Source organism: Orcinus orca, chromosome 5, assembly GCF_937001465.1.
Source record: "Orcinus orca chromosome 5, mOrcOrc1.1, whole genome shotgun sequence".
In the NCBI taxonomy this organism is placed as follows: domain Eukaryota; kingdom Metazoa; phylum Chordata; class Mammalia; order Artiodactyla; family Delphinidae; genus Orcinus; species Orcinus orca.
Genome location: NC_064563.1, coordinates 36,185,752 through 36,211,555, shown reverse-complemented (window position 1 = coordinate 36,211,555; position 25,804 = coordinate 36,185,752). Strand labels below are relative to the sequence as shown.

General features: G+C 37.9%; 1 protein-coding gene across 3 annotated transcripts in view; it reads left to right on the top strand.

Moving 5' to 3' along the window:
• DNAJC13 (DnaJ heat shock protein family (Hsp40) member C13) overlaps positions 1-24,381 on the top strand; it is a 123,486-nt gene extending 99,105 nt beyond the window's left edge. Inside the window, exons 44-56 of one of the 3 annotated variants that reach the window (XR_007477657.1) lie at positions 972-1,063; positions 2,683-2,782; positions 4,953-5,027; positions 5,266-5,378; positions 10,242-10,411; positions 10,574-10,616; positions 10,989-11,162; positions 12,724-12,903; positions 13,338-13,478; positions 15,131-15,274; positions 17,749-17,848; positions 22,489-22,597; positions 23,530-24,381. Coding sequence is in view for 2 of the 3 variants with exons in the window: in XM_004286531.3 (XP_004286579.1) it covers positions 972-1,063; positions 2,683-2,782; positions 4,953-5,027; positions 5,266-5,378; positions 10,242-10,411; positions 10,574-10,616; positions 10,989-11,162; positions 12,724-12,903; positions 13,338-13,478; positions 15,131-15,274; positions 17,749-17,848; positions 23,530-23,636 (1,439 nt within the window). In the remaining variant the exon portion in view is untranslated. The other 2 variants (XM_004286531.3, XM_049710532.1) reach the window with 2 other exon arrangements.
• The last annotated feature ends 1,423 nt before the right edge of the window (positions 24,382-25,804 follow it).

Sequence of the window (25,804 nt, the reverse complement as noted above, 5' to 3'; positions counted from 1 at the left end):
ACACAATGCCATGTTTTTGAAAAACTGCCTGAAGTTTTTGGTGTATAAAAACTGAAATAGTAAAGTGAGAATTGTCATTTTTAAAACATCTTTAAGAAGGACATTTCCAAGAACATTATCAGTCTTGCCTGACTTCAGGGAGATGGATGGGTGAAAATCTGAAAGCTTCTTCCAATTCTAACTTTGATAACAAATATAGAATATAAAACCTAAAACAATATATATTCAGTTTAAGTTACATGAAGACCTCAAATCTTTTTTATTAACACTTAATATTATCTTTCATGTACTTCTTTGCTCTTTTCACTATGTATTACAGTAATACATTATTCAAATAAAATAACCAACAATAATTAAATATTTAAGAAAATAAGTCATTCCCATGGTATATATACATGGGGATGTTTTTAAAGGCAGTATTATAAAATCTGAAGAAAACTTCATTTCTTATTGTTTGGAGTTGACATATTAGATACAAAGGAATTGCAGTAAAGCTGGCTATTGATTTGGCACCTTCTTGTTTATAATGTAGTTCTCAAGTGGCAGGGTTCTAACTCAGTCTTAATTAAAAGCCAGATGATGTCACACTCTCCCCAAATGTAATTAGGCTGACTCTAATTACTGTAGCTCTACAGTCTTGAGGTAAAGAGTAAAAATACCACCTTACACTTAATTTTTGAGTTGTATTTGGATTGTGTGTTTGATAAATTTCTTGTTTTTAGCCTGTGGGTTAACTAGGGGTGGGGATGGAAAAGACGACAAAACAAACCTAAGATAGTCTAATATCATTTAACTTCTTAAGATTTACTGCTCCTTGTGATACTTCACTCACTTTGTGTCACAAATGTTAAGAAAAGTTTACCAGAGACTTATAATTGACAGTAAACAAAATGTATATCAGTTTCCTAAAGGTGGATAATTTAGAACATCTCTTGGAAATAAAAATTAAACATTTTATTTCTACTTCCTAGGCTCTGAAAGTGAATGCATTGGGCACTTTAAGTTAATATTTTCTCTTCTTCGAGTCCATGGAGCTGGTCAAGTCCAGCAGTTGGCTTTAGAGGTAAAAGAATTTTGTACTAAAGCATGTTGTCTTTCCTACAACTTACTATACATGGTTTGATCCTTGATTAATCATCATCTAAAGTTGAATGGAAGTTTGCATATGGTTTTTTTCATTTTTCCTATTAAGCCAAGTGAATATGTTTTTAAAATTTGAATTAATATGCTCATTTTGAAGAGCAAGTATTGTACAGTGTTCAAGGTACTTTCCCTCTGTGGTCATCGTCTGTCATGCATTAGAACTTGGGATGCATTTGTACAGTGTCATGTGGCGTGAGTTAAAGAATGGACTTTACTTGGGAAGCTTGGAAGCCACAGATCAACAAGAAAAGGAGGCAGGATTTCCCAGATCTCTCAGTGTCCCCACAGAGAGACATGTTGAGACCAGGGCACTGTGCTGGCTGCACACTGTGGGTTTGTGTTCCCTCCCCCTAAGTTGCTCTCCCTTCTTATGGTCTGGTACAAAAGCAACCTTTCCAGTGAGGGTGACAGACAGACACCTGGTATGTTACGCTGTTTACAGGAGCTGTCTAGGAAAGGCAGCTGCCCAGAACCTGTGGGCCTTGACGGTCCAAGAGTGGTTGGAGGCCCCTCCTTCAGGAGAATGAAATCATTGGTCCCACAGGAAGCTGTTTGGGTGGAGCCTTTTCCTCTGGGAGAAGCAGGAAGACCCTGGTCACAGGGGGCTTCTTGTCCAGGCAACCCAGAGTGAGCTCCCAGGGTCTTTTTTCAGATGATCCTGCCTATTATAACACACGATTTATTATGAAGAACACCAAATTCAACACTGTGGTAACAGTTTAATGAGTACTTTATGAATGATTAAGTGTTCTTAGATTGCAGTTTGGTTTAAAAAAGATGTTTAATAAAATAATAAATGTTAAATTGTTCAAAAACCTTAACAAGCATGTTCTTTAAATTGAAAAGCATGCTTCTCCACTTAATTCCTTCAAGTATCTTGTAACTCTTTAAATAAGCATTATTAAATCTAGGATATTTTGCTTTGAGATGCTGACCACATAGTTCAAGTTAAGTGACATTGATCTTTAGATCAATGTATATAATAAGTTAGACTTAAAAGGTCATCCTCTTTGAAAGAAAAACATGCATATTTCTGTATAATGGAAAGATAGACCTAATCTGTTGTGCTGGGCACTGAAGACATTTACTTTCTCCCTCTAAAAGAAAAAGTCCCAGTAGTAAAGATGATTATCTTCCTAATCACTTGCCACCCCAAATCTACAATTGGAAAGCACTACAGTGTACACCATAGTTCTAGAGCATGAACTGGTGTAGAATTGAAGCCTTCTTATAAGCCTCAAGATTGTGAATGGGTGCTAAAATATTTGTTTAGATGATTATATTTAATTCTTACCTCTAAATTAATAGAAGGCTAATGTATATAATATATGCATTAGCATTAATATTTTTTATTCTCAAAAGAACAGGCCAATCTTTTAAAATTAAACCCTTGCCTAAAAATTAAATATATTGTCCTCCAAACATTTTTCTCACTTTGGTAAAGCCTTTAACTTTATTTAGGTCTGACTAATTTGACTTAATTTGTTTAGGTCCAAAATTATTTCCAGAACTCTTAACATCCTATTTATTAATTTTCAGGTTGTGAATATAGTGACGTCTAACCAAGACTGTGTCAACAATATTGCTGAATCAATGGTTTTGTCCAATTTATTGGCTCTTCTACATTCTTTGCCATCAAGTACGTATATTCACTGGAATTTTTGAAACAACAGTACAGTCAACCCATTGAGGGGAGCAGTTACACAGATGATACAAAACCTCTGACACAGTGTTATCCGTGTTTTGTTTTGGAATATTTTAAGTGGTATTCTTTTTTTTTTTTTTTTTGTGGTACGTGGGCCTCTCACCGTTGTGGCCTCTCCCGTTGCGGAGCACAGGCTCCGGATACGCAGGCTCAGCGGCCATGGCTCATGGGCCCAGCCACCCTGCGGCATGTGGGATCCTCCCGGACTGGGGCATGAACCTGTGTCCCCTGCATCGGCAGGCGGACTCTCAACCACTGCACCACCAGGGAAGCCCTAAGTGGTCTTCTTTATATTAGATGTGTCTTTCTAATTATGTTTTTACATAAGTTAATTATTTTGCATTTCTCATATCAAAAGTTGAAAGAGGTAAGAGAGATCGAAAAGCAAAAGGAAAATAATCTAGGATTTTCAATTTGTTGAGTATAAGCTACACGTGAGTAATTGAGAATTGACTAATATTCCATGGTTTATTAAAAAAAAACACACACACACAGTTGATCTTGGATGATAGGAAAAAATGCTTAAGATAAAAATCACCTTGTGTTAGCTTAAAGTTCAATCCTGCATTATTTGTCCTTTACTGATTTGATGCTGATAGCGACTGTTACCACCAAATGGTATCAGTTTTTTAAAATACACCAACCTGATTTCTTGAATACAGCCTGAAATAATATAGACTCCTTACAAACTGTACAGTCTTCTAGCATAAGTGCTAGGATCAACCTTGAGATTGCTTTTCAAAGGCAATTGGCGATACTAAGTCCAACTTTGCCACTTAACTGTCAGCAGACATTGCTCAGTTGGCTTTGCTAGCCCCTTGGAAGTCATGTTAATCTTGACTTCACACCTGTTCACCTCCTTGAGAGCAGCAACCTGTCGCATTCGTTTTATGCCCCAGTGCCTTGCACGTGTTAGGGTCAGTGAGTTGAGTGGAGTTCAGTTTCCATTGAATATTTTTGTTTTCTTTAATAAACGACGTTTGAAATAGCTCTTTAAAATGACAACTTTTAAAAGTCATTCACAGATTATTTTTATCATCCCTACAACCTTAGTTGGTTTTTCTTTTTTTTTAGTTTTTAACAGCTTTACGAGGCTTCAAACAATGCAAAATTAAACTGATTGATGAAGTGAAGAATGTTACAGAAGTCATAACTTGAAAGTTATTTTATATTCATATCGGATTTATCTAGTCCAGTCATTATTTTAATCTTACCGGTAAAATAGCTGACATCTAGATATCTCAGCCTACTCTGCTATCATTTATATTTTAGACTAAATTATCTTTAACTGTTTGCTAAGGGACATTAAAAACATAAAATGTTAACTTCCTCTAACCCCTACAAAGACTTCTTTTCCTTTGAAACTATGGTTAGAACAGTGGTAGGTTTTCAATGAAGTACTGTTGCTTCTCTTAAAAATCTGCTTTTGAGTGTTTTTTCTCCTGCCTGTTAACTTAGCTCAGTCTGGCTACCATCCTTTGTTGTTTTAGTCTCAGCCTAATACTTGGCAGCCTTCACCCTCTTTGCCAACTCTTTATTCCTTTGGTCACCTGTCTGTTGTTGCCATTTTGACTTTAGAAAAGTCCAGTAGCTGAGTCTACTTCAATGACAAGGGTGAGAAGCGCACAGACTATGTGCCGAAGGATGCCATTGTGTCTTAGATTGGAACAGTGTCTTGCAACTGCTACTTCCTACTCATTTCTCTAAGATACTAGCACCACATAAAAATTGTAGATCCCTGAATAGAGTGTTCTCAGGGTGTCAGGAGGTGAGAAGATTTTGTTTGCACAGTGAACAGTGAGGTAGCAAGACAGTATGGCATAGTGGTTATGAGTGTGGATTTTGGAAGTCAGACTTCTATAAACTTCTATATACCTCAGTGGTATAGTGGGCTATATCTCTCACTAGCTATGAATCCATGGGTTGGTCAAACTGGGTCTCAGCTTCCTCACTCATGGAGGCCACAATTCCTGTCTTGCTGGTTATTGTGAAGATGTAAGTATAATACCCTGTGTAGAACACCTAGTTCAGTGCCTGGCACTGGTGCCCAGTAAATGTAAGCTAATGTGATGATACATTCTTTGAAATGTCTTTTACTTTGTAGGTCGTCAGCTTGTTCTGGAAACTCTTTATGCTTTGACATCAAGTACAAAAATAATCAAAGAAGCAATGGCAAAAGGTAATGTATGGAGTGGTTTCTCATCCAGTCATGCTCAGTAATGGTGAGGCTTATTTTGAGCTGCTTTGTATAGTCTGATAAACTAGAAGAATGCTTTGGAAGGCTTACAGTTTAAAAAAAAAACAAACTGCATTGAGTTGAAACAAGGTTGAAAATGAATTCTACTATGATTCTATGATTAGAAAAGTCATTTTTTTTTATTTAGAGTATAAACACTAATTCTTTCTTTCCTTCACAGGAGCTTTGATTTATTTACTAGACATGTTCTGCAATTCAACACATCCACAGGTTCGAGCCCAGACAGCTGAACTTTTTGCTAAAATGACAGCAGATAAACTAATAGGTCCAAAGGTGAGCACAAAATGGGTTCTTAGAAAGAAATTACTAAAGCTCTGTAACTTTGATAACGGATTTCATGAGCGTTACCAAAGTCTGAGATGGTGAGGAAATAACTTAATGTGAAAGTTGGAAGATCAACATACCTGAAATTATTCCTGTATATTACTAGTTAGAGAAAAATTATAGTCGGCGAAGCCTGCACTAGAATTGAGAAGTCTTAAGAGAGTATTTGAATTATGGTGATAAAACTGTTCATCTCCCTTGAAGAAAGAACAAAAGTATATTTAAGTTATGACGGATGATACGTTAGGTTAGACTTTCACACTTCGAGGATTGGCCTGTGGAGGTAGCTTGTGAAGGAGATACACCCCACACCTGTATTAGTTAAAGCCATATAGCACGTGATGTAACGGCACCTTTGCTTCCCCTCTCTGCAGGGAGATCTCCCATTAAGAATCTGGAGCTAACAAGATGATCTCTGGAACCATGGTCCAATTTGCAGAGCAGGAACCTGTTAGAACAGCACTTCTAAATAGAATTGCATTCAGACACAGGTGTAATCAAAGTCCCCTTCTTCTGTTATTAAATCAGTTTCACATGAAGTAATGCTCACTGAAGCCAGCCCAGATATGAAATGAAGGCTCCTGAGCCTCCACTTCCAGAGTGTTAGGTTTTACTTTACATCAGTAAAACACATTAGATTCAGTTGTTTTTTTTTCCTTGTCTGATCTCCTGTCACAGGACCTGGAACAGTTTTACTTTGGGAATATGGTTAATAATCTGTCATCAACAGGGTTGATGGGATAAGGGCGATTGCATTTGGATACCTATAGCAAGGGTCCATAAAATCATGAACACTGATTTTTTAAAAAAAATTTTTGGCCACACCATGCGTGGCATTTGGGATCTTAGTTCCCCGACCAGGGATCTAACCCGTGCCCTCTGCATTGGAAGGCAGAATCTTAACCACTGGACTGCCAGGGAAGTCCATGAATATTGATATTTAATATTGAGTTTTCTTAAAGGTAGAGTTGGGTAGCACATAATTATAATGTCTAATATTACATGTTTTAAATAATGTTTTAGATATTTAAAATAAATATGTACTAGAATTGATTTTTGAGCGCTTCAGTAATTTTTTGACCTTTGAAATACATGAGGGACAGATATTACCAAGGTGAATATATTTACACTTAAATTTTCTGTATAGGAAAAATACAAGTGTCAGCTCCTTAATTGAATGATTTGCAGCAAGAGATTCTAGAACTGGGGTCAGTAAACTTATTTTCCTTTTTGGTAACAACTTTATTGAGATATAATTGACATGCCATACAAGTCACACATATGAAGTATACAGTTCATTGGTTTGGGCAACAACAATCAATTTTAGAAACATTTTCATCAACCCAGGAAAAAAACCCATTCCCTAGAGCAGTCACTTCCCATTCACCTTCCCCTTAGCACCTGGCAACCACTAACCTACTTTCTGTCTCTATAGATTTGCCTATTCTGAGCATGTCACGTAAATGGAATCGTATGTGTCTTCTGTGTCTGGCTTCTGTCACTTAGCATAATGTTTTCAAGATTCCTCCATGTTGTAGCATGTGTCAGTACTTCCTTCCTTTTTATTGCCAAATAATATTCCATTGTATACATATACCACATTTTGTTTTTCCATTTATCATTTGAAAATGGACATGTGGATTATTGCTTTTTGGCTATTCTGAGTGAGGCTACTGTGAACACATGTATACAAGTTTTTGTGTGGATATGTATTTTATTTCCCTGAGAGTAGAATTTCTGGATCATATGGTAACACTATTTTAAACTTTTCAAGGAATTATCAGACTGTTTTCCACAGTGGCTGCACCATTTTACATTCCCACCAGTGATGTGTGAGGATCCTGATTTCTCCACCTCTTCTCTGACACTTGTTATACTGGGTGGGCCAAAAGGTTCGTTCAGTTTTTTCCGTAAGATGGCTCTAGTAGCACTTAGCTGTCTTTAACTTCATTCAAAACAATTTTGTTAGATTGAATGTGACAGCTGTCATATCAACGTGCATTTAAAAAAAGACTTAATCAATATTGGTTAATTTTTGTGTAGCCATTTTAATATTGAACATTTTTGGCATATTATGCTTTATTATTTCAAGAAAGGTAAAAATGCAACTGAAACGCACAAAAAGATTTTTGCAGTGTATGGAGAAGGTGCTGTGACTGCTGGAATGTGTCAAAAATGGTTTCAGAAGTTTTGTGCTGGAGATGTCTCGCTGAACGATGCTCCACGGTCAGGTAGACCAGTTGAAGTTGATAGCGATCAAATCGAAACAATAATTGAGAACAATCAATGTTATACCACGCAGGAGATAGCCAACATACTCAAAATATCCAAATCAAGCACTGAAAATCATTTGCACCAGCTTGGTTATGTGAATTGCTTTGATGCTTGGATTCCACATTAAGTTAAGCAAGAAAAGCCTTCTTGGGGCTTCCCTGGTGGCGCAGTGGTTGAGAGTCTGCCTGCCAATGCAGGGGACGTGGGCTCGTGCCCCGGTCCGGGAAGATCCCACATGCCACGGAGCGGCTGGGCCAGTGGGCCATGGCTGCTGGGCCTGCGCGTCCGGAGCCTGTGCTCCACAGCGGGAGAGGCCACAGCAGTGAGAGGCCCGCGTACCGCAAGGAAAGAAAAACAAAAAAGCCCTCTTTACCATATTTTTTCATGCAATTCTCTATTGAAACGTAATGAAAACGTTTCGTTTTTAAAACAAGTTGTGACGGGCAACAAAAAGTGGATACTGTACAACAGTGTGGAATGGAAGAGATTGTGGGGCAAGCAAAATGAACCACCAGCAACCACACCAAAGGCCGGTCTTCATCCAAAGAAGGTGATGTTGTGTATATGGTGGAATTGGAAGGGAGTTCTCTATTATGAGCTCCTTCCAGAAAACCAATTAATTCCAACAAGTACTGCTCCCAGTTAGACCAACTGAAAGCAGTACTCCATGAAAAGCGTCCAGAATTAGTCAACAGAAAACACATAATCTTCCATCAGGATAACGTAATACCACATGTGTCTTTGACAACCCGGCAAAAACTGTTACAGCTTGTCTGGGAAGTTCTGATTTATCTGCCATATGCACCAGACATTACACCTTAGGATTTCCATTTATTTCAGTCTTTACAAAGTTCTCTTAATGGAAAAAATTTCATTTCCCTGGAAGACTGAAAAAGGTACCTGGAACAGTTATTTGCTCAAAAAGATAAGTTTTGGGAAGATGGAATTATGAAGTTGCCTGAAAAATGGCAGAAGGTAGTTGAATAAAAGGGTGAATATGTTGTTCGATAAAGTTCTTGGTGAAAATGAAAAATATGTCTTTTATTTTTACTTAAAAAACCGAAGGCACTTTTTGGCCCACCCAATATATCTTTGTTGAGTATAGTCATCCTAGTGGGTATGAAGTGTTATCTCAGGGTTTTGGTTTGCATTTTCCTGGTGCCTAATGATGTTAAATGTCTTTTCATGTGCTTAAGTGGCCATTTGTACCTCTCTTTTAGAGAAATGTCTGTTCACATCCTTTGCTCATTTTTAAATTGGGTTGTCTTTTTACTATTGAGTTGTAATTATCCTTTATATATTTTGGATACCAGTCCCTTATCAGATATATGATTTCAAATATTTTCTCCCATTTTGTGGATGTCTTTCTACTTTACTGATGGTGTCTTTTTTTAATTTTGCTGAAGTCCATACTATCTTTGTTGTTGTTGTAGCTTGTGCTTTTAATGTCATATATAAGAAGCCATTATCTAATCCAAGTTTACAAAGATCTATGCCTGTATTTTTTCCCAAGAGTTTTATAGTTTTAACTCTTGTATTTATGTCTTAGATCCATTTGACCCAGAAAAGTGACACACATCCTGTTTTGTGGATGCTCTCTATCATGTAACTGACACTGTTTCCTTTAGTTCATTGGCTGCTAGGAGTTCAGGGCTAAATTTGTAATATATTGCTTGCAGTTTTACAGAGCTTTTGATGTTTCCTTTGTGTACTGACTTCCTATTAGTCTCATTCATTCAAGTAAGAATCTGAATGAGTATACTCAGAGTATACACTGAATGAGATATTCATTCAAGTATGTGCTTGTGACAGGGGCTGAAAATACAGCGACAGCAAGACAGACTTGGCCAGGGAAGTTTTCTATGAGATGAGATTTGAACACAGACTTGAATGACACAAAGGAGGGAAAACTATGTGAGGACCTGAGGGAAAAACTTATCTTTCCAACCTTCATTTTCCCTTTGTCCTTATGCCTCAGACTAATTTTCAGTTTGTGTGTATGTGTGTGTTGGATATATTTTTTTAAGCTGTTTTTTAAATCCTTTCTGGAAAAAGGCACAGTATAATGTAAAACATAATATAGCAAAATAAATGCACTAAAAAATACTTGTACGACACAAAGGTAGCATGAGAAAAATTTGTGAGGGTGTGGGGTGTGGGAGGGGTGGAGGGACAGGGCAGCTAAGGGCCTTCTGGGAAGAGGGAACAGCATGTGCAGGGCAGGATCTGGCAGAGTGGTGTGCTCTGGGAACTTCACACACCACTGGTGCTGAATTTCTTAATGTTTCTTAAATTTGAGGAGGAGAGAGGAAATGAACCTGGATAGGTAAGTAGTAGCAGGTCGTAGTGAGTCTTGTTACCTTTGCATAAACCAAGGTTTATCTGTTCTCTCAATCCAGAATTTTTGGATGATAGTTGTGGCCCATATCAGCCATAACACAAATTACAGCAACATTCTATCTTAGAGAAATGTAAAGCAGACCAAATATTGAGATGTTTCCAATAGGTCTTTTTTCTTTCTCAAACCTCCTCATCTAGGTTCGAATTACATTGATGAAATTTCTCCCGAGCGTTTTTATGGATGCCATGAGAGACAACCCTGAAGCTGCCGTCCATATTTTTGAAGGAACTCATGAAAATCCTGAGTTAATTTGGAATGACAGCTCCAGAGATAAAGTGTCCATGACAGTTAGAGAAATGGTGCTCGAGTAAGTCAAGAGACACACAGTAACTTAGGGCCTTCAGATGGGGTCACCGGGCAGGCAGGCATGCCTCACGTTGTCTGTCACCTCTCTAAGGCTTACTCTACGTGCATGAAAGTGTGTCTTGTGACTGAAGTTTGATGTCCTTTCCCCTTTTTTTTTCCCAAGGCACTTTAAAAATCAGCAAGACAACCCTGATGTAAACTGGAAGGTAAAGTATACTTTTATTCAGAGGAAGGAATTCTACATTTTACTGTAAATTTTTGTTGTTTTTTTAAATTCCTGATGAGTGAGTTTAATGCCAACCTTTTAGATACTTTGTCATTAAGAAACTTAGGTCTTCCCCTTGAAAATAAGGTTTTAAACATAAAAATAGGAATACTCACTTTCAGAGTAAGTAACTTAATCAAAGGACTTTTTCTGAATTTTGTTAAGAGAAAATAAAACAATAATTTTGATTTGATTATATAATGACTAAGGACTAGTTAATTTCATAACGATTTCTTTAATAGGGTTTTTATTTCTTGCTTAATGTACAACTAATGATGAGTAAGTGACTTGACTATTCTTTCTCTATTTAAAGTTGCCTGAGGATTTTGCTGTGGTGTTTGCAGAAGCAGAAGGTGAACTTGCTGTTGGAGGAGTTTTCTTGAGAATCTTTATTGCACAGCCAGCTTGGGTTCTAAGAAAGCCTAGAGAATTTCTTATTGCACTGCTAGAAAAGTTAACTGAGCTCCTGGAGAAGAACAATCCTCATGTAAGCTTTAGCTGTCAGCCAGACATTTCGTATAGTTTGCTAAACATGTTGATAGTGTTTCTGTTAAAACACCATCCTCATTGACCATACATTAAGAATTGGCTACCTCTTTCAATGTAGCAGCCACCCTTAAATTCACATATGCCTTGTCAAAAGTGAAACTTCTTGGTAAAAGTTGGAGTTATGTATATTGAGAGGATGCTATTTCTAACAATTATAGTAGCTCTGAAAGGTTTCTTCCGTCCCATTTCCAGTGATTGTATGGTTTTAAGGAGAAACCTAAATGTGCAGTGTAGAAACCTAAATGGAAGTGTGTCCTGCTAGGGCATGTTCTTCACTTAGCTTGCCATAGATGGCAGGAATGACCCTACTTAAAAAAATTGACAGGGGAGTCTTAACTACATGGGTGAACCCTGTACCTATGCTCAAAGCCAAAGGCTAGCAGGAAAGCAGGAGTGAGTAGGAAAGTAGACTTGGTCTTGGCTTGGCAAGTCATAAACCCTGATGTAATATAAGGTTTTGTTATTTGAACTCATATATTGAAAATAATTGAGGTACATAATTAATTAAACAAGCTGGCTATAGAGGTGATTAAGAGCCCGATCTGTGGTGTTACATGGTCCTGGACCCCAGTACCAGCCCCACCAGTGACTAGCTCTGTGACCTGGAGTAATGCCTCCTGATTCTGCCTCAGTTACCTCATAGAAAGGTAACAGCATCTGCCCCTAAGGCTGAAGTTTTCATGAGTTTTGATAAATGTGGAGTACTTAGTATAATGTCAAGTACTTAGAAATCATTAGTTACTATCATTAGCTTTGCAAGACTTCAAAAAAAAATTAACATTACGTTAGATATTTACATATGTCTCTTTCTATAGTCACATTTTCTCTTTACTAGGATTTTTACTACATATATAGTTTGCTTAAAAAATGAAATCCTCAGAAAGGAGAAACTTGGAAACAGAAAAACGTATAACATTTTCCTTCTACATTGCTTTCTTTTTCGGTGCATCCCAGCTTCCATGTTTATTTAAGACATGTTATGTTATGGATATATATGTTTGCATATAATGGTATAAGCTACAGGTTTTTGCAATCCATTTTCCACAATAGAAAGTGCATTATGGCAGCCAGACATGTTAATTAGTAGGATTTTTAATAGAACTGGGGAAAACATTTTCGCTAGTTCTTCATTCTCCTGAATTATTGATGTTCTTTGATATTGGCATTTCTATAACATTATCTGAAAATTTCTAGTAATATCTTTTGAGAGATGATTTCTTAATAGACATCTCTTTTATCTGCAGTAGAAATGAGATGTGGAATAGAAATGCCCAGAGAAAGGCTGCTTAGATTAATGTATCACATTCTTAAAGTCTTTTAAATTCATGCCTTTGTCAAGATGGGGAAGTTTGTTGTTCTTTTAGGATTTAGGGATCACTTTTAAGTATCAGCACTTAGAACTTGTGGGCCCTTAGTAACACCAAATAATTACCAAGGATGTTTAGGACTTCATCAGTATTTTACAGTTTGCTTGTTTGTTTGTTTTATACCCTCTCCAGGGAGAAACTCTGGAAACTTTGACAATGGCAACAGTATGCCTCTTCAATGCACAGCCTCAGCTGGCTGATCAGGTCCCACCATTGGGCCATCTTCCCAAAGTTATCCAGGCGATGAATCATAGGAACAATGCCATTCCTAAGAGTGCCATTCGAGTTATTCATGCCCTGTCTGAAAACGAGGTATTGATGAATCCATTTAGTAGCTTATAGTTCTAGAATTTATCTGTGCTCCCTCTTCCTGACTAATGTACATTGAAGTATAAATCCCTTTCCTACCATGTGCCTTAATCCATACGAGCCTCATGGTATTGTAACAATTCTTAAACTGGTTTAAATGATCTGATTAATAGGAGACTGAATTTGACTTAGTTCATTATTAAACTTGAGCTGAAGGGACTTCCCTGGTGGTCCAGTGGTTAAGACTTGGCACTTCCACTGCAGGGAACATGGGTTCAATCCCTGGTCGGGGAACTAAGGGATTTTTGGCGTGGCGCGGCCCAAAAGAAAAAAAAAACTTGAACTGAATGTAGGTTTTTCATATATTATTGTGGTATTTACCTTGTTACATAAAATATTGCTAGTCTACAAGTAACCTTCTCTTTTTGGGCACTTAGCTGTGTGTTCGAGCCATGGCATCTTTGGAGACGATTGGCCCACTGATAAATGGAATGAAAAAGAGACCAGATACTGTTGGTCTAGCCTGTGAAGCAATTAACCGAATGTTTCAGAAGGAGCAGAGTGAATTAGTGGCACAAGTAAGTGACTTTCTAGATTTCTATTTTAGGGAAGGCAACATACCAAACAAATAGATTTTCACTTACTTAGCACTGATTTTGGTTTCCCTGACTTGGCAGAGAGGTAACTTGTGAATTTGTGCATGTGTAATTTTATATTTTATACACACACACACACACACACACACACACACACACACAGGCACATGTATATATACACACAGAAAAGGTGGGCCAGCTACCCAAAATCCTACCAATATCAAAGTACTTTTGTGATGTCTGAATTTTAAATTTTCGTTATTTACTAAGCATTTATCCTTAACTTGCTTTGTAAAATTTATTTTATCCTTTTTGGAAAGATTCATTCTGTTTATTCATTCCTTTGTTTCTTTTAAGTCATGTTCAAAAAACATGCCAATGTTTTTATAGTCCTTTTCAAAGAGACTACCCATCTAATGAAAAGAAGACTTAGTGGGTACCAATGTTGCAGACATCAAGGGAACAAAAAAACATATAATAAATTTAGAAGCCACTGAGAAAGTGATCTTTCTAAAATACAACTCTTAAAAGTGTAACTCATTCTTCACTTAAAAATCCTTCAGTGGTTTCCCATTACCTGCCAGATGACAAAGTGACATTTGACATCCTTAGCCTGAATACAAGGCCCTTGCATCCTTATTATCTGGCCCTCCTATTTCCCAGCCCCTTTTCCTCTCACATCTTCTCTCCCCATCCACCCCCACTTCCATCTCTGTTCCTTGTTCAGTCAGGTTAGAAGTACTGAGTACATTTCAAGGAGATAATTGGATGCTCTGAGGTTCAAACTTATAATTGGCTAGGAGGGTTGTTGTATTGGAAAGAACATGAGTTAGTTCTACCACTTGATGGCTCTGTGACCTCAGGCATGATATTTACCCTTACAGTACTCAGATTACTCATCTGTAAAATAAAGTTATGACTTCTCACAGGGTTGTTCCAAGAATAATATCTGTAAAAAAGAGGTAGACTGACTTAGTTACTTCCACCTCTTTCCTTTGAATCTCAGAGTGGGCAGTGAAAATTGTGTGGTAGCAGAGTATTACTTAGATTTTATTAGGCTGATAGAAAATGTATGGTGAATGCAAAGGTTGATGTTTTAAGAAAATGTGAAAACTAATATACTGCCAATATTGTTGCCCATCAGTACATGTCCTTAGAGGAAGCAGACCAGTATACTCGCTGAAGCTCAGGTTCTGTACTTTATAGGTCCAGACACAGATTCCATTACTATCTCGCTCTGTGACTGTCAACATGTTTTACCCTCCATGCGTTGATTTTTCCATCGGCAATATTATGGTTATGCCTACATCATTAGGTGTTGGGAGGATTAAGTAAAATAATCAGCATATAGCATTTAAAATAGTTGATGGAACAGAACAAAATCTCATTAAGTAAAAATGTCATTATTATTAGATGCCCTCACCCCCAAAATTCTGCATCTGGCATTAAAATAAAATAAAGCAGAGTGTCCTCTTCCAGATATGGTTCTGGGGGTGAAATTATTTCCTCAGTGGATGGCTTACATTTTTTAAAGTGTATATATTTGTGTTTGTGTCTCTCTCTCTATATATAGACACACAGACACATATACACACACATGTACACACATATGTATACTTAATATTCTCTTCTAGGCCTTGAAAGCAGATTTGGTCCCATACCTCTTAAAATTACTTGAAGGCATTGGCCTTGAAAATCTGGACAGCCCAGCAGCCACAAAGGCTCAGATTGTTAAAGCTCTCAAGGCAATGACTCGAAGCCTGCAGCATGGAGAACAGGTGAGTCTACACAGAGGTAACTTTGATCTGCCGATTACAAGGCATTTTCAAAGCCAGGTGTCTTGGCCATTGGTGATCTATGCATCTCAGCTCAGGTTCCACCTACAGGTGTGGTTCTTGACCGTAACTGGAGCAGATCCCAAAACCAGGGATGGACTAGCATAGCTGCCTCATAAAACACAAACTATATACTCAAATAGTCACTGGGAGGATTCTTTCTCTGGATAGTGGTAACATGTTGCACATTCTTCAACATAGAAGAATACTGAGCATTTAGTTGCCGGTTAAGATTAACTTTCAGTTCTAGGAGTTACTGTGGAGTAGTGATAACCGCATTCATTAACCATCCCATAATACCATTTTAAAAGATACAGAACATCATTTTAGTTTCATCTCCTTCCGTTATTAGCACTTACAAAGTGTTGGCTTCCTTTTTGTTGTAACTTAGATTCTATTAATGTGTTTCAGCCGCATGCATATGCTGAGTTCAAACCAGTTCAGTAATTTAATTTTCCTCATTGGTTTATTCTTAATGTTGCTTCTGAGGAGTTCCTTATTCAGTATTATTATATAGCCCTATCTAGTAACGCTCTCTTTTTTTAAGGTGAGGTGAAATTTACATAACAAAATTAACCATTTTAAATTGAACAATTCACTGGTATTTAGTGCATTAACAATGTTGTATAACCACCACTTTATCTAGTTCCCAAAACTCTGTACCAATTAAGCAGTTATTTCCCATTTCTTCTTCCCCTCAGCTTCTGGCAGTCACCACTCTGTTTTCTAGGAATTCACCAATTCTGGACATTTCACATAAATGGAATCATACAATATGTGACCTTTTGTGTCTGGCTTCTGTCACTTAGCATGTTTTCAAGGTTAATCTGCGTTATATAGTGTGTTTCAACACTTCATTCCTTTTTAAGGCTGAATAATGTTCCATTGTGTGTATATGCCACAATTTGTTTACCCATTCATCCGTTCATAGATGTTTGGACTATTTCTACCTACTAATGTTCTTCTGTAGGTTTAAATTGACTTAAAGCTCTCCTTTAGTGAATCCACTGTGTTTGTGTGTTCCAAATAAAGAAACATTTTTTATGCTGTTGTCCCTCCTAGCAGTATTATCATTTGAACTATTTAAGGTGATAATAAAGAAGAGAGACAGCATGTGCTGCTGCAGTCATTAACTATATGTTGAATAAAGTTACCTGTGGGCGTTCTGAATGCCAAGCAAAGGCCCTCCTGTGTACCATGCACCGGCAATTGTCCTCCCCTCCAGATTCCTGTTGATGACAATTAGCAGAGCAACCTTGACCCCCACCTTCCACTCCCAAGGGAAGGAAAGAATTATGATAGTTTCCAAAATAGGAACTTTAGCACCTTCACAACTAATCACTTCCACCATTGCTTCTCCCCAAGGTTGGGACAAAGAGTCTTTTGGACTCACACAGTCCCCGTGTATATCTCTACTTTAATGCTTACCACTAAGTTATCTGGCATTGTCTGTCTCCCCTACTAAACTGTAGGCACTTCAGGGACAGAGAAAGTCTTTCTCATCTTTGTGTCCACTGTGCAACCCAGTGATCTGAACTTTGATCTGAACTTTGATATGCGAAAGATATCCTCTACATTGGAATTTCCTAAACTTTGTTTTAATCTATGTCACAGAAAGAAATATGTCTTCCATCTTAGTCCAATACACATTTACACACATGTTATTTATACTCATATGTGTATATATATCACAGAACAATTTTGCCCACTTTACATGTGATACTCTGATGCTTTCTATATTAATCTATTTTATTTTCTCAAGCATGTTGATCACAACTGTCTTAATAGATTTCTTAAACTTCTAACAGGCTACATCCATAGTTTGAAAAAGTGCTTTACATTGTAGCTTGAGGGACTTCCCTGGAGGTCCAGCAGTTAAGACTCCGCACTCCCAGTGCAGGGGGCCCGAATTTGATCCCTGGTCAGAGAACCTGAATGCCGCAACTAAGAGCCTTAATGCCACAATGAAGATCCCATGTGTCGCAACTAAGACCCGGTGCAGCCAAATAAATAAATAGATGTTAAAAAAAAAAAAAAAAGTTGTAGCTTGAGTTTTGCAGTAGCTCCTCCCCAAACCCCTTCCTCGGGAATACTTCATGAACCCACACCACACTGTCAGCCAGTTGTTACTATCACAAGAACATCTTCATGCCAAAATTACATACAAGTCAGTAAGTTCAAATAGTAGAGTCCAAGTTTAGAGGGAAGACTGATTTAGGGACTTCTTTGCGTCTGGCTTAATGAGATGTGCCTGGTGTAGAGTGTCTGATGAATGTGAGGTCTTGGTTCATCTTTGGTTCTTTCCTCAGCTGGCCTCTTCCTTTTGTCTTGGAAGTTTGCTTTTTCTCTTTAATTTCATCTACCAACATCTAGCACTTAGTTTGTTTAAATTCAAAGAGTTTGTTTTACTTCCCTAGGTGAATGAAATCCTGTCTCGTTCTTCAGTCTGGAGTGCCTTCAAAGATCAGAAACATGACTTGTTTATTTCTGAGTCACAAACAGCAGGATACCTCACAGGTAAACCACACCCAATTCTCTTCCCTAAGACACATGGCAGAAGCCACTTGGACCTTTCTTTTGCCCTGTCTAGACTAAAAATGGCATTTAGAGGGTTTTCCTAGGTTCCTAGCTACCTGTCTTGGAGATGCTGTGGGCATGCAGTGGACCTCTGGTTCTAGCCCAGACAGCATGCGAACTGCTGTGGTGTTGAATGTGTGCTGACTGCAACGCGGACTCTGCTTAGTTTTGATCCAGTAAATCCATGGTGTCATATGTTGTATTTGGAGTATGGCTGTATTAAAATGTTTATCTTGAACATGTAACAAAAGAGAGAGAAATATCTACTCAGAAATATCAGTATCAGAAACATGACAGCATTGTTCCATTCTGTCAGAATACTAGGTTGAAATTCCAAATATGCATACTCACATGTGAAATACTTTTTCTTCAAAGTTACCAGTGATTAATCTGAAGTTTTACTAAATATTTAGGGTTTATCTTTTCGTGGGAGGAAATATGTGGGTATCATAAAGGAAAGGATGTTTTACTGCCTAGGGATCAGAAGATAAAACACTTCAGAAGCTTGGGACATTTGTCCATTTGACAGACTTATTTTAGTAAGTCTGAAAATGAAATATGGTCTTTGGTATAAAAGTTTTTTTTTTTTTGGTATAAAAGTTTTTAGTTTGAAATTAACCTTAGGAATATTAAGTGGTTCTTGCAGTCTGCCTGAAATTATAATATTTTAAAAATGTCAGCCCTGCGTCCTCCTCTAACCAGAGATGATGTAGGTAAATTGAGAGAAAAAATTAATTACCCAGCGTTTCTCACACCAGTGTAACTGTTTTAATAATCTTGATCACTAGTATAGAAATTTATAAATCCTGAAGACCAAATCTTAAATATTCAGAAGTGAGGACTTTGGAGAAAGTTTTACATGGTTTTAATTTTAGACGTGGTTGTGACATTACTGTTTTTTCCTCCACTGTGACCTCTTTAATATTAATCCACTAAAATTTATAATCAGACTTATAGAGTTTATGAACATGTGGTACATGTGTGTACATTAAGAGTAGAGTGCCATGGGTTTCCCTTCTACCTTTCCCATCCCCTGCCCTATGATGTCTATGGAGAGAAATACCTAGAATATAGTCTTAGTCTCTTCCATATCTCTTTCAAATTCGGGGTAAAGCTGTAGCTTCTAAGTAGGAGTATGTTCTTATAGACACACTAAAAACTTTACCTCTTTAGACTCTTTTCCCAAAAAGTTTACACAATACCACCTTTTCATGGTATTATATTCATTACTTTGTATGTAAGAATGGTATGATTGGAAAATCTGCTGTATTTTTTCTGGCTGAGAGTAAACTTATTTAAAATTTTACCTTGAAGAATAGGAAGATGTAGATTACAAGCAGGGACAGGAAGCCCTCTTCTAATTCTTTTTGTTCTTGAGTGTACTTCACATTCATTGCATTCACTGACTTGACTGGATGGAATAAAAGACTGCAGGTGATCCTTGATGTACTAACAGCTGTGGGTCAAAAGGTCTGTCGTTAGAATACAGAAGAGAGAAGGATTTATCTTCAGAGACCTACAGTTCCTTTAGAAATCACTTGGTCCTCACCCCCACCCAGATTCCCTGATAACTATAGGAAAAGTTCAGGGAGCCAAAAGGTTTCTGTCTGTGCCTTTCCTTTTACTTGGATCCCTGGCGTGGCTTCTGAATGAGTTATGAGAAGCAGCTTTGATGGGCTGCAGAAGGTTAGGGAAATAAAAAGGCTGGGGTTTATAAATTTCTTCACAGCCTTGGTCTGGCTCAGGGGGCAGCAAGTTCCATATAAAGCCATCGAGGGGTAGGTGGTATAAATCCCAGCCTGGAAAGGGCCTGGAGTTTTACTGTGGCCATTCTGAAGGTCATTGTTGAAGCCCAAGGGCACATCAGTTGATGTTGGACAATCTAGACTAGCTCTGAGCTGTGTTGGCCCCCAAATTGTCCAGTTCTTAGCACATCATCAGTCTGGGATGTTCTTTTGTTGTGAAAGTACTACCGGTTGAACCGATGTATATTTATCTCTTGGGTTGTCAAATGTTTTCTATTTTGTGTTTGAGCTTTTCCATTGAATTGTGTGTCATTGTTTGATAAAAGAGGCTAGTACTTCTAATAATGATAAAATTCCGTTATGTGGAACTCCATGGAATGTATACATTGTTGTGTTGAATTGGAATTTTAAATTTACCCCACCCTGCCTTCAGTCTTGAGAAGATTCAGTTTGTACCAGCCTCTGTCTAATCAATTTGCAAATGAAATAAGGTGCTGTGAGAACATAAGTCGTCACCAGCCTTTTCTTCCAATAAGTCGATTTTGTTTAGGAGATGGGGAGAGATGAGAGAAAGCTAATTACTATTTCAAAATAAGATGGGAATGACTAATCACATTTATAATTTTCTTCTTCTTGGCTGCTGAGCAAATGTCACTCAGTCACATGTTCAGGATTTGGGGTAAAAATTAAAATGTCCTAGGTAGGATTACTCAATGTTGATAAATTGGAATGAGACTGACCCTCTAGCCTGGCATATTGTTTTGTTTTATGATAAATGTTCATCTAAAAGTGCCTCAATGGGACTTTACCCATGGTGCAGTTAAGCTGTAACTGCTCATTGTGTAGGGCCTTGGGTTACTTAGCCATTTATTTTGTTTTAGAAGAGCTTGGTGCTAACAAGCTCAAAGCCCTATAAAAATAATTTCAGCAGTGAAAATCCTCAGATTTCCTCACCTAGAAAATCAATAGAGAAAGAAGTAACAACAGGGAAAGAAAGAGTAGTGGGCCAAGGCAAAGATGCTTTTAGGAGCTAGACTTGGAGATGAAGAACTCTGTACCATATATTTATTTACTTCTATTTTAATTAGAGGCATGTGAAATAGTTATCTTGTTTTCCTAAGGTCATCAAAGGGAGCAAGGGTGCATTTCTTGGGCCTCTCATCAAACTGGTCCATTAGTTCTTTGCAGAGTTGGTTTTTATTACCTTTTGGTTTTCTTTTTACACATGTCCAAGACTACACAGTGGGAGCCATGTTAAGAAAGATTCCCTAAGGTCAGTGTCAGTTTATTGTAGGACATTGCTGCTAAGACAGGGCTTCTTTTTTCTTCCCCCCACTGAGAATCCCATGTTCATTTTCACCAAAGGCCGTGCTCCTTCCACTACTCCATCATGGCAGCCAATTCCGTTCTGTGGGATTCTTGGTTTTCACATCCCTCTTAAAGAGTCCAGCTGCCTTACACAGTGTGCCATGTGCCCCGTTTCTGGCAGCCCCTACTCTTTCCTGCCATGTTTCTCTGGAGAACACAGTGTCGTATCCTAGCAGACTGTAGCTTCCAGCCCCAAGAAACCAGACGTGTCTGGAAGAGGCCAGGAGTGTGAGGGAGAGAGTATCTCAGACTTCATTTAGAGAAATACCAGGAATTGACTTGTCTTTCCTAAAGAGGCAAATGGTGGGGCTAGAATTTGGTCTCTTCTGAATAATCCTTCTAGGCCCATCATTCACAATTTAGATTTTAGCCCAGAGGTTCCCAAAATTTCTCAGTTCACAGTGCCTTACTATCTTTTTTTTTTTTTTTTTGCGCTACGCGGGCCTCTCACTGTTGTGGCCTCTCCCATTGCGGAGCACAGGCTCCGGATACGCAGGCTCAGCGGCCATGGCTCACGGGCCCAGCCACTCCGCGGCATGTGGGATCTTCCCGGACCCAGGCACGAACCCGTGTCCCCTGCATCGGCAGGCAGACTCTCAACCACTGCGCCACCAGGGAAGCCCTATCTTAGTCATTTTTTTTCTTGATCTACCCTTAGGCCAAAAGAAATGCTTAATAATTAAGTTTATTAAGTAGTTATATCCAAACAACTTGCAAGTAGTTGTTTGTATGGTATCCAACAGATGTCACTTGTCTCTCAAATTTAAAATAGCCCATGTGAATTTGCCCCTGGGTGCCTCAGCGTGTAGTCTGAGAACCACATCCTTAGTCCTTTCTCTATATGTAGCATTCATGATTTGGTCTCATAATCTATTCATTTGATGTGAACTAAGTTGAGCCCACATCAGAAGTGCTCAGGAACTGTACCAATCTGGAGTGTTTAGGGGTTTATTCTTAAGGGTTGCATCCTTGGTGTGTTCCCTAGCAATCTTGCTGCTGCCTGAAGTTCAGAGTGGCAGGTTGGTGGGAAGTGATGTAACCGTGTGGCGCTATTGCTCTGAACCGCTGTCAGGGGGGTATGGTCTCTTTCCTGAGCAGTCTGTGGAAGGCCTGGTGTCCTGATTGGTGGAAAGCAGGGGTTGATAGATGCAGGCCCACCTTGCCTTAGAAAAGGGAAAATCCTTTTTCTAGGTTTTCTAAGTTCCCGGGCACTCCAGGTGGCAAGCAGCACCTCACGTGAGCTGAGTTGTCTCTGGCCACTGTGTAACCACGTGCTGCATACACAGTGTCTGCTTTCTTCACGCCCTCAGTACAAATGCTCATGACGTTAAAAACAAGATGAATCTGAATTGTCCCCCTTTTGTCCTGCTTCAGTCCCTGTTATACCTTAGCCTTCATCAAACTGCTCTGCTGTTTGCACTTCCTTATGACTTCCCTTGCTGCTTATGTTTCTTTTTTTCCCCTCAGGTGTCTCTCCTTCCCTTCTAACTGGCAGCAGTCCCCTTCACCTCAGGAGCGGGCTTTAGATCCGCTCTGCCAGGCAGCTTGCTAACTTCTGTGTAGCTCTCTGAAGCAGGTAGAGAACCATTTTGCTAAATGCATGCCGCTTCCACTGCTTTTCTAGTCCTAACCCTTCAATGTTCCTTAGCTGTTTGCCTTGTTTCCTATGATCTCAGCTAAAAGTATTGTTCAATATGCAGTATTATGCTACAGTACGGTGTCTCTTGCAAGTACTCTGTACAGTTGTGCAGTGATTCTGAGGTGTAATTAAATGTCTCTGCAGTTCATGATAAACTAGAGGGCTAAAGCCATTATATGCTCATAGGCCACATCTTCATAAATGCTGGCATAGATAATGGCATTTTTGTGCACTAGAGATTGTTAGAATCAAGACATATAAAACTAAAATATTGATACCTTTTCCATAGCACTCTTATTTTTACCTATGAGCGATGTCCAGAGCTTGCGTTTTCTTTCTCAGAGACCTTGGTGTAGCAACCCTTGTTCATTTGGTGTTACTTGTTATAGTAGCATTTCTTTGCACCAAATGAAAATAGGTTATCTCGAATGTGGATAGAAGTGTTTTTTGTTGGGAATTCATCACGTATGACTTTCGAATGGACTGACCCAAGTACAGAGTTTCTTTCCTCTGTTCCTATTTTTTTCTCATTTGACGTTAGCTATATCCTTCAGCGTCCAGGATTTTTTGAAAGATTGAACTTCCCAGATGTGAGAAGGGAAATTTTTTTCCATATTTCCACACCAGTGTTACTGTCCAGCATAAATTTTGAAATGATTTTTAACTTTGTCATATAGTAAAGGCAAACCATGAAAATGGTGCTGTGTAGCTGTTTTAAAGTTTTCGTTGTATGCTTAGGTAATCCTAATAGATTGTATCAGTTCCTTGTGATGGGGTGCTTGACCTGGTTCTGACATTTTTGTAAAGGTCAGTGTTCTCACATGACTCTGCTCTTTAGAAGGTGTGTATTTTTCCTTTCTCTCTTGCAGGACCTGGAGTTGCTGGCTACCTTACTGCAGGGACATCGTCATCAGTCATGTCTAACCTGCCACCTCCCGTAGACCATGAGGCAGGCGACCTTGGCTATCAGACTTGAAACTTTCTTGAGAGACAATAAACGCTGAAAGGCCAGTGCCCCGTCCACATTCCTCCAGCTGATACGTTGAAGAAAACTCTTAACTGCCTTTCTCCTGGTTTCATGACAGTGTTATTCCTTTTTCTATAAGTATATTTTTATTTAGGAAAAAAGTCAGTGATTCTAATTGTATCACGTTATAAGAAAGCACTCTGTGGATCAACCTAAGCAGGTACACAAGAATTTTTTTTCTTGATGTATGTAAGCACATTTTGTTCCTTTATATCTGTTTACAAGACTGTGAATCAAAAAGACAAAACTTTCTTCCTAGTTTTTATAATGTTTTTTTGAACTAGTGTGACTGTGGGGTTGAACTGCAGTCTACAGAAATTGGGAAATCTAAGTCACCCCTAAGAAGGGCATTTCCCTCTCCTGCATCGAGTCTGTGTGGCTGTTCTCCTACCTATTAGGTTTTGTCCTTGCACCTGTTCGCTGGTATCCTCTCCTCAATTATTAACCTTCTGAGAGCTCACAGCATACGTCGGTATGTATAACTGGCTTTACCAAATTGAATGAAAAAGGAGTTGTGCAAAAAAATTTAAAAATGGATGTCAAGATGTTATGTAAGAGATTAGTGTAATTGTGAAATGTTCTATACATTATCAAATATATAAAGCTTTCTATATTGAATGTACATTATACAGATCATTCTTATGTGTACATAAAATTTTAAAAATAAAGGGAATTGACTGCTTTGTTAATGAGATATATTTGTTCTCGTTTCATTTTTCCCTTTGAAGACCTTGTATATCTTTATTTCTAAGACAGATTTTGTAGTAGTAGCAGTAAACAGACTTTGCCTCACATTTCTAGTATCTCATACAGCTACATTGACATATTATGTTCATTCCTAAATCCCTTCATTAGTATTTCAACCACATCTAAATTTCAAGACACAGACAGCATCTCATTTATTTTCCATACAATATTCAGGAATGGGTCAGGCTGTTAATAAATAGTTTAATGCATGTGACACATTAATTCCAATATTTTTAAGAGGAAAGAAATTTAAAGAGTGAGAGGAGATTTCACATAACACAGATTTCAGCACTGAGGTCTTCTAGTGTGATCACAGACTACAAGAAAATATAAACATGTAAAATATATACAAACACTTCTTAAAGAATAAGGAAATATCCAACCCTCCAAGTTGCCTTTGAAAGCAAGAACCAAGTTTATTCCACAGTTGATGTGTAAGAAGAGCTGGAATGGACACTTAATTCATATCATAAATTGTTAATTCAAAATTTTCCATCAGATTTATCCATCTCTCAACTTAAAGATTATGGAGTAATGTACCCATGTAAGTATTTTAACATATACCTAGGTTTTTAGTTTCTAAGAGGCAATATTTAGTTATAAAAATATGTTCACTAAAAGAGATTCTAATTTAGGAGTAGGTGTTTTAGAAGAGCATAAATCAATACAACAATATATTTTTATATTTTATATATATATTTTATATATATATTTTATATATATTTTAGAAGAGCAAGCTAATTTAGGAGTAGGTGTTTTAGAAGAGCATAAATCAATACAACAATATATTTTCTTTAAATACTAAAAGAACGTAAATATTGTGAATATTTACAGTAAAGGCCCATTTAAATAAATCTGCAAGTCACTGATGTTTGAATACCAATAACAGTTCATCTTTTTTTTTATATTTGAATTTTATTTATTTTTTATACAGCAGGTTCTTATTAGTTATCCATTTTATACGTATTGGTGTATATATGTCAATCCCAATCTCCCATTTCATTACACCACCACCAACTCATCTTTATTGAACATTATGCCAAGCATTTTATAAAGTGTCGTATGTGCATGACTTCAATTAATCCTCAGCAAACCTATGGGCTTGTTGCTGATATAATTCCCATCTTCCAGGTGAAGAACATGAGGTTCAGAGAGGCAAAGCAACTTACCGAAAGTCACACAACTAGTAAGTAACAGAGTAAGAAATTAAAACTACTTTTACTTGACACCATAGTCTGTTTTCTGAGCCACTATCCTGAGATAGCGATAATCTCAAATAGGTGTATGTGACTAGGAAGACTGAGTTTGTTTTTCTTTTTTTTTTTTAATATTTGAGTTATTACTTTTTTTTTTTCTTTTGGCCACACCTC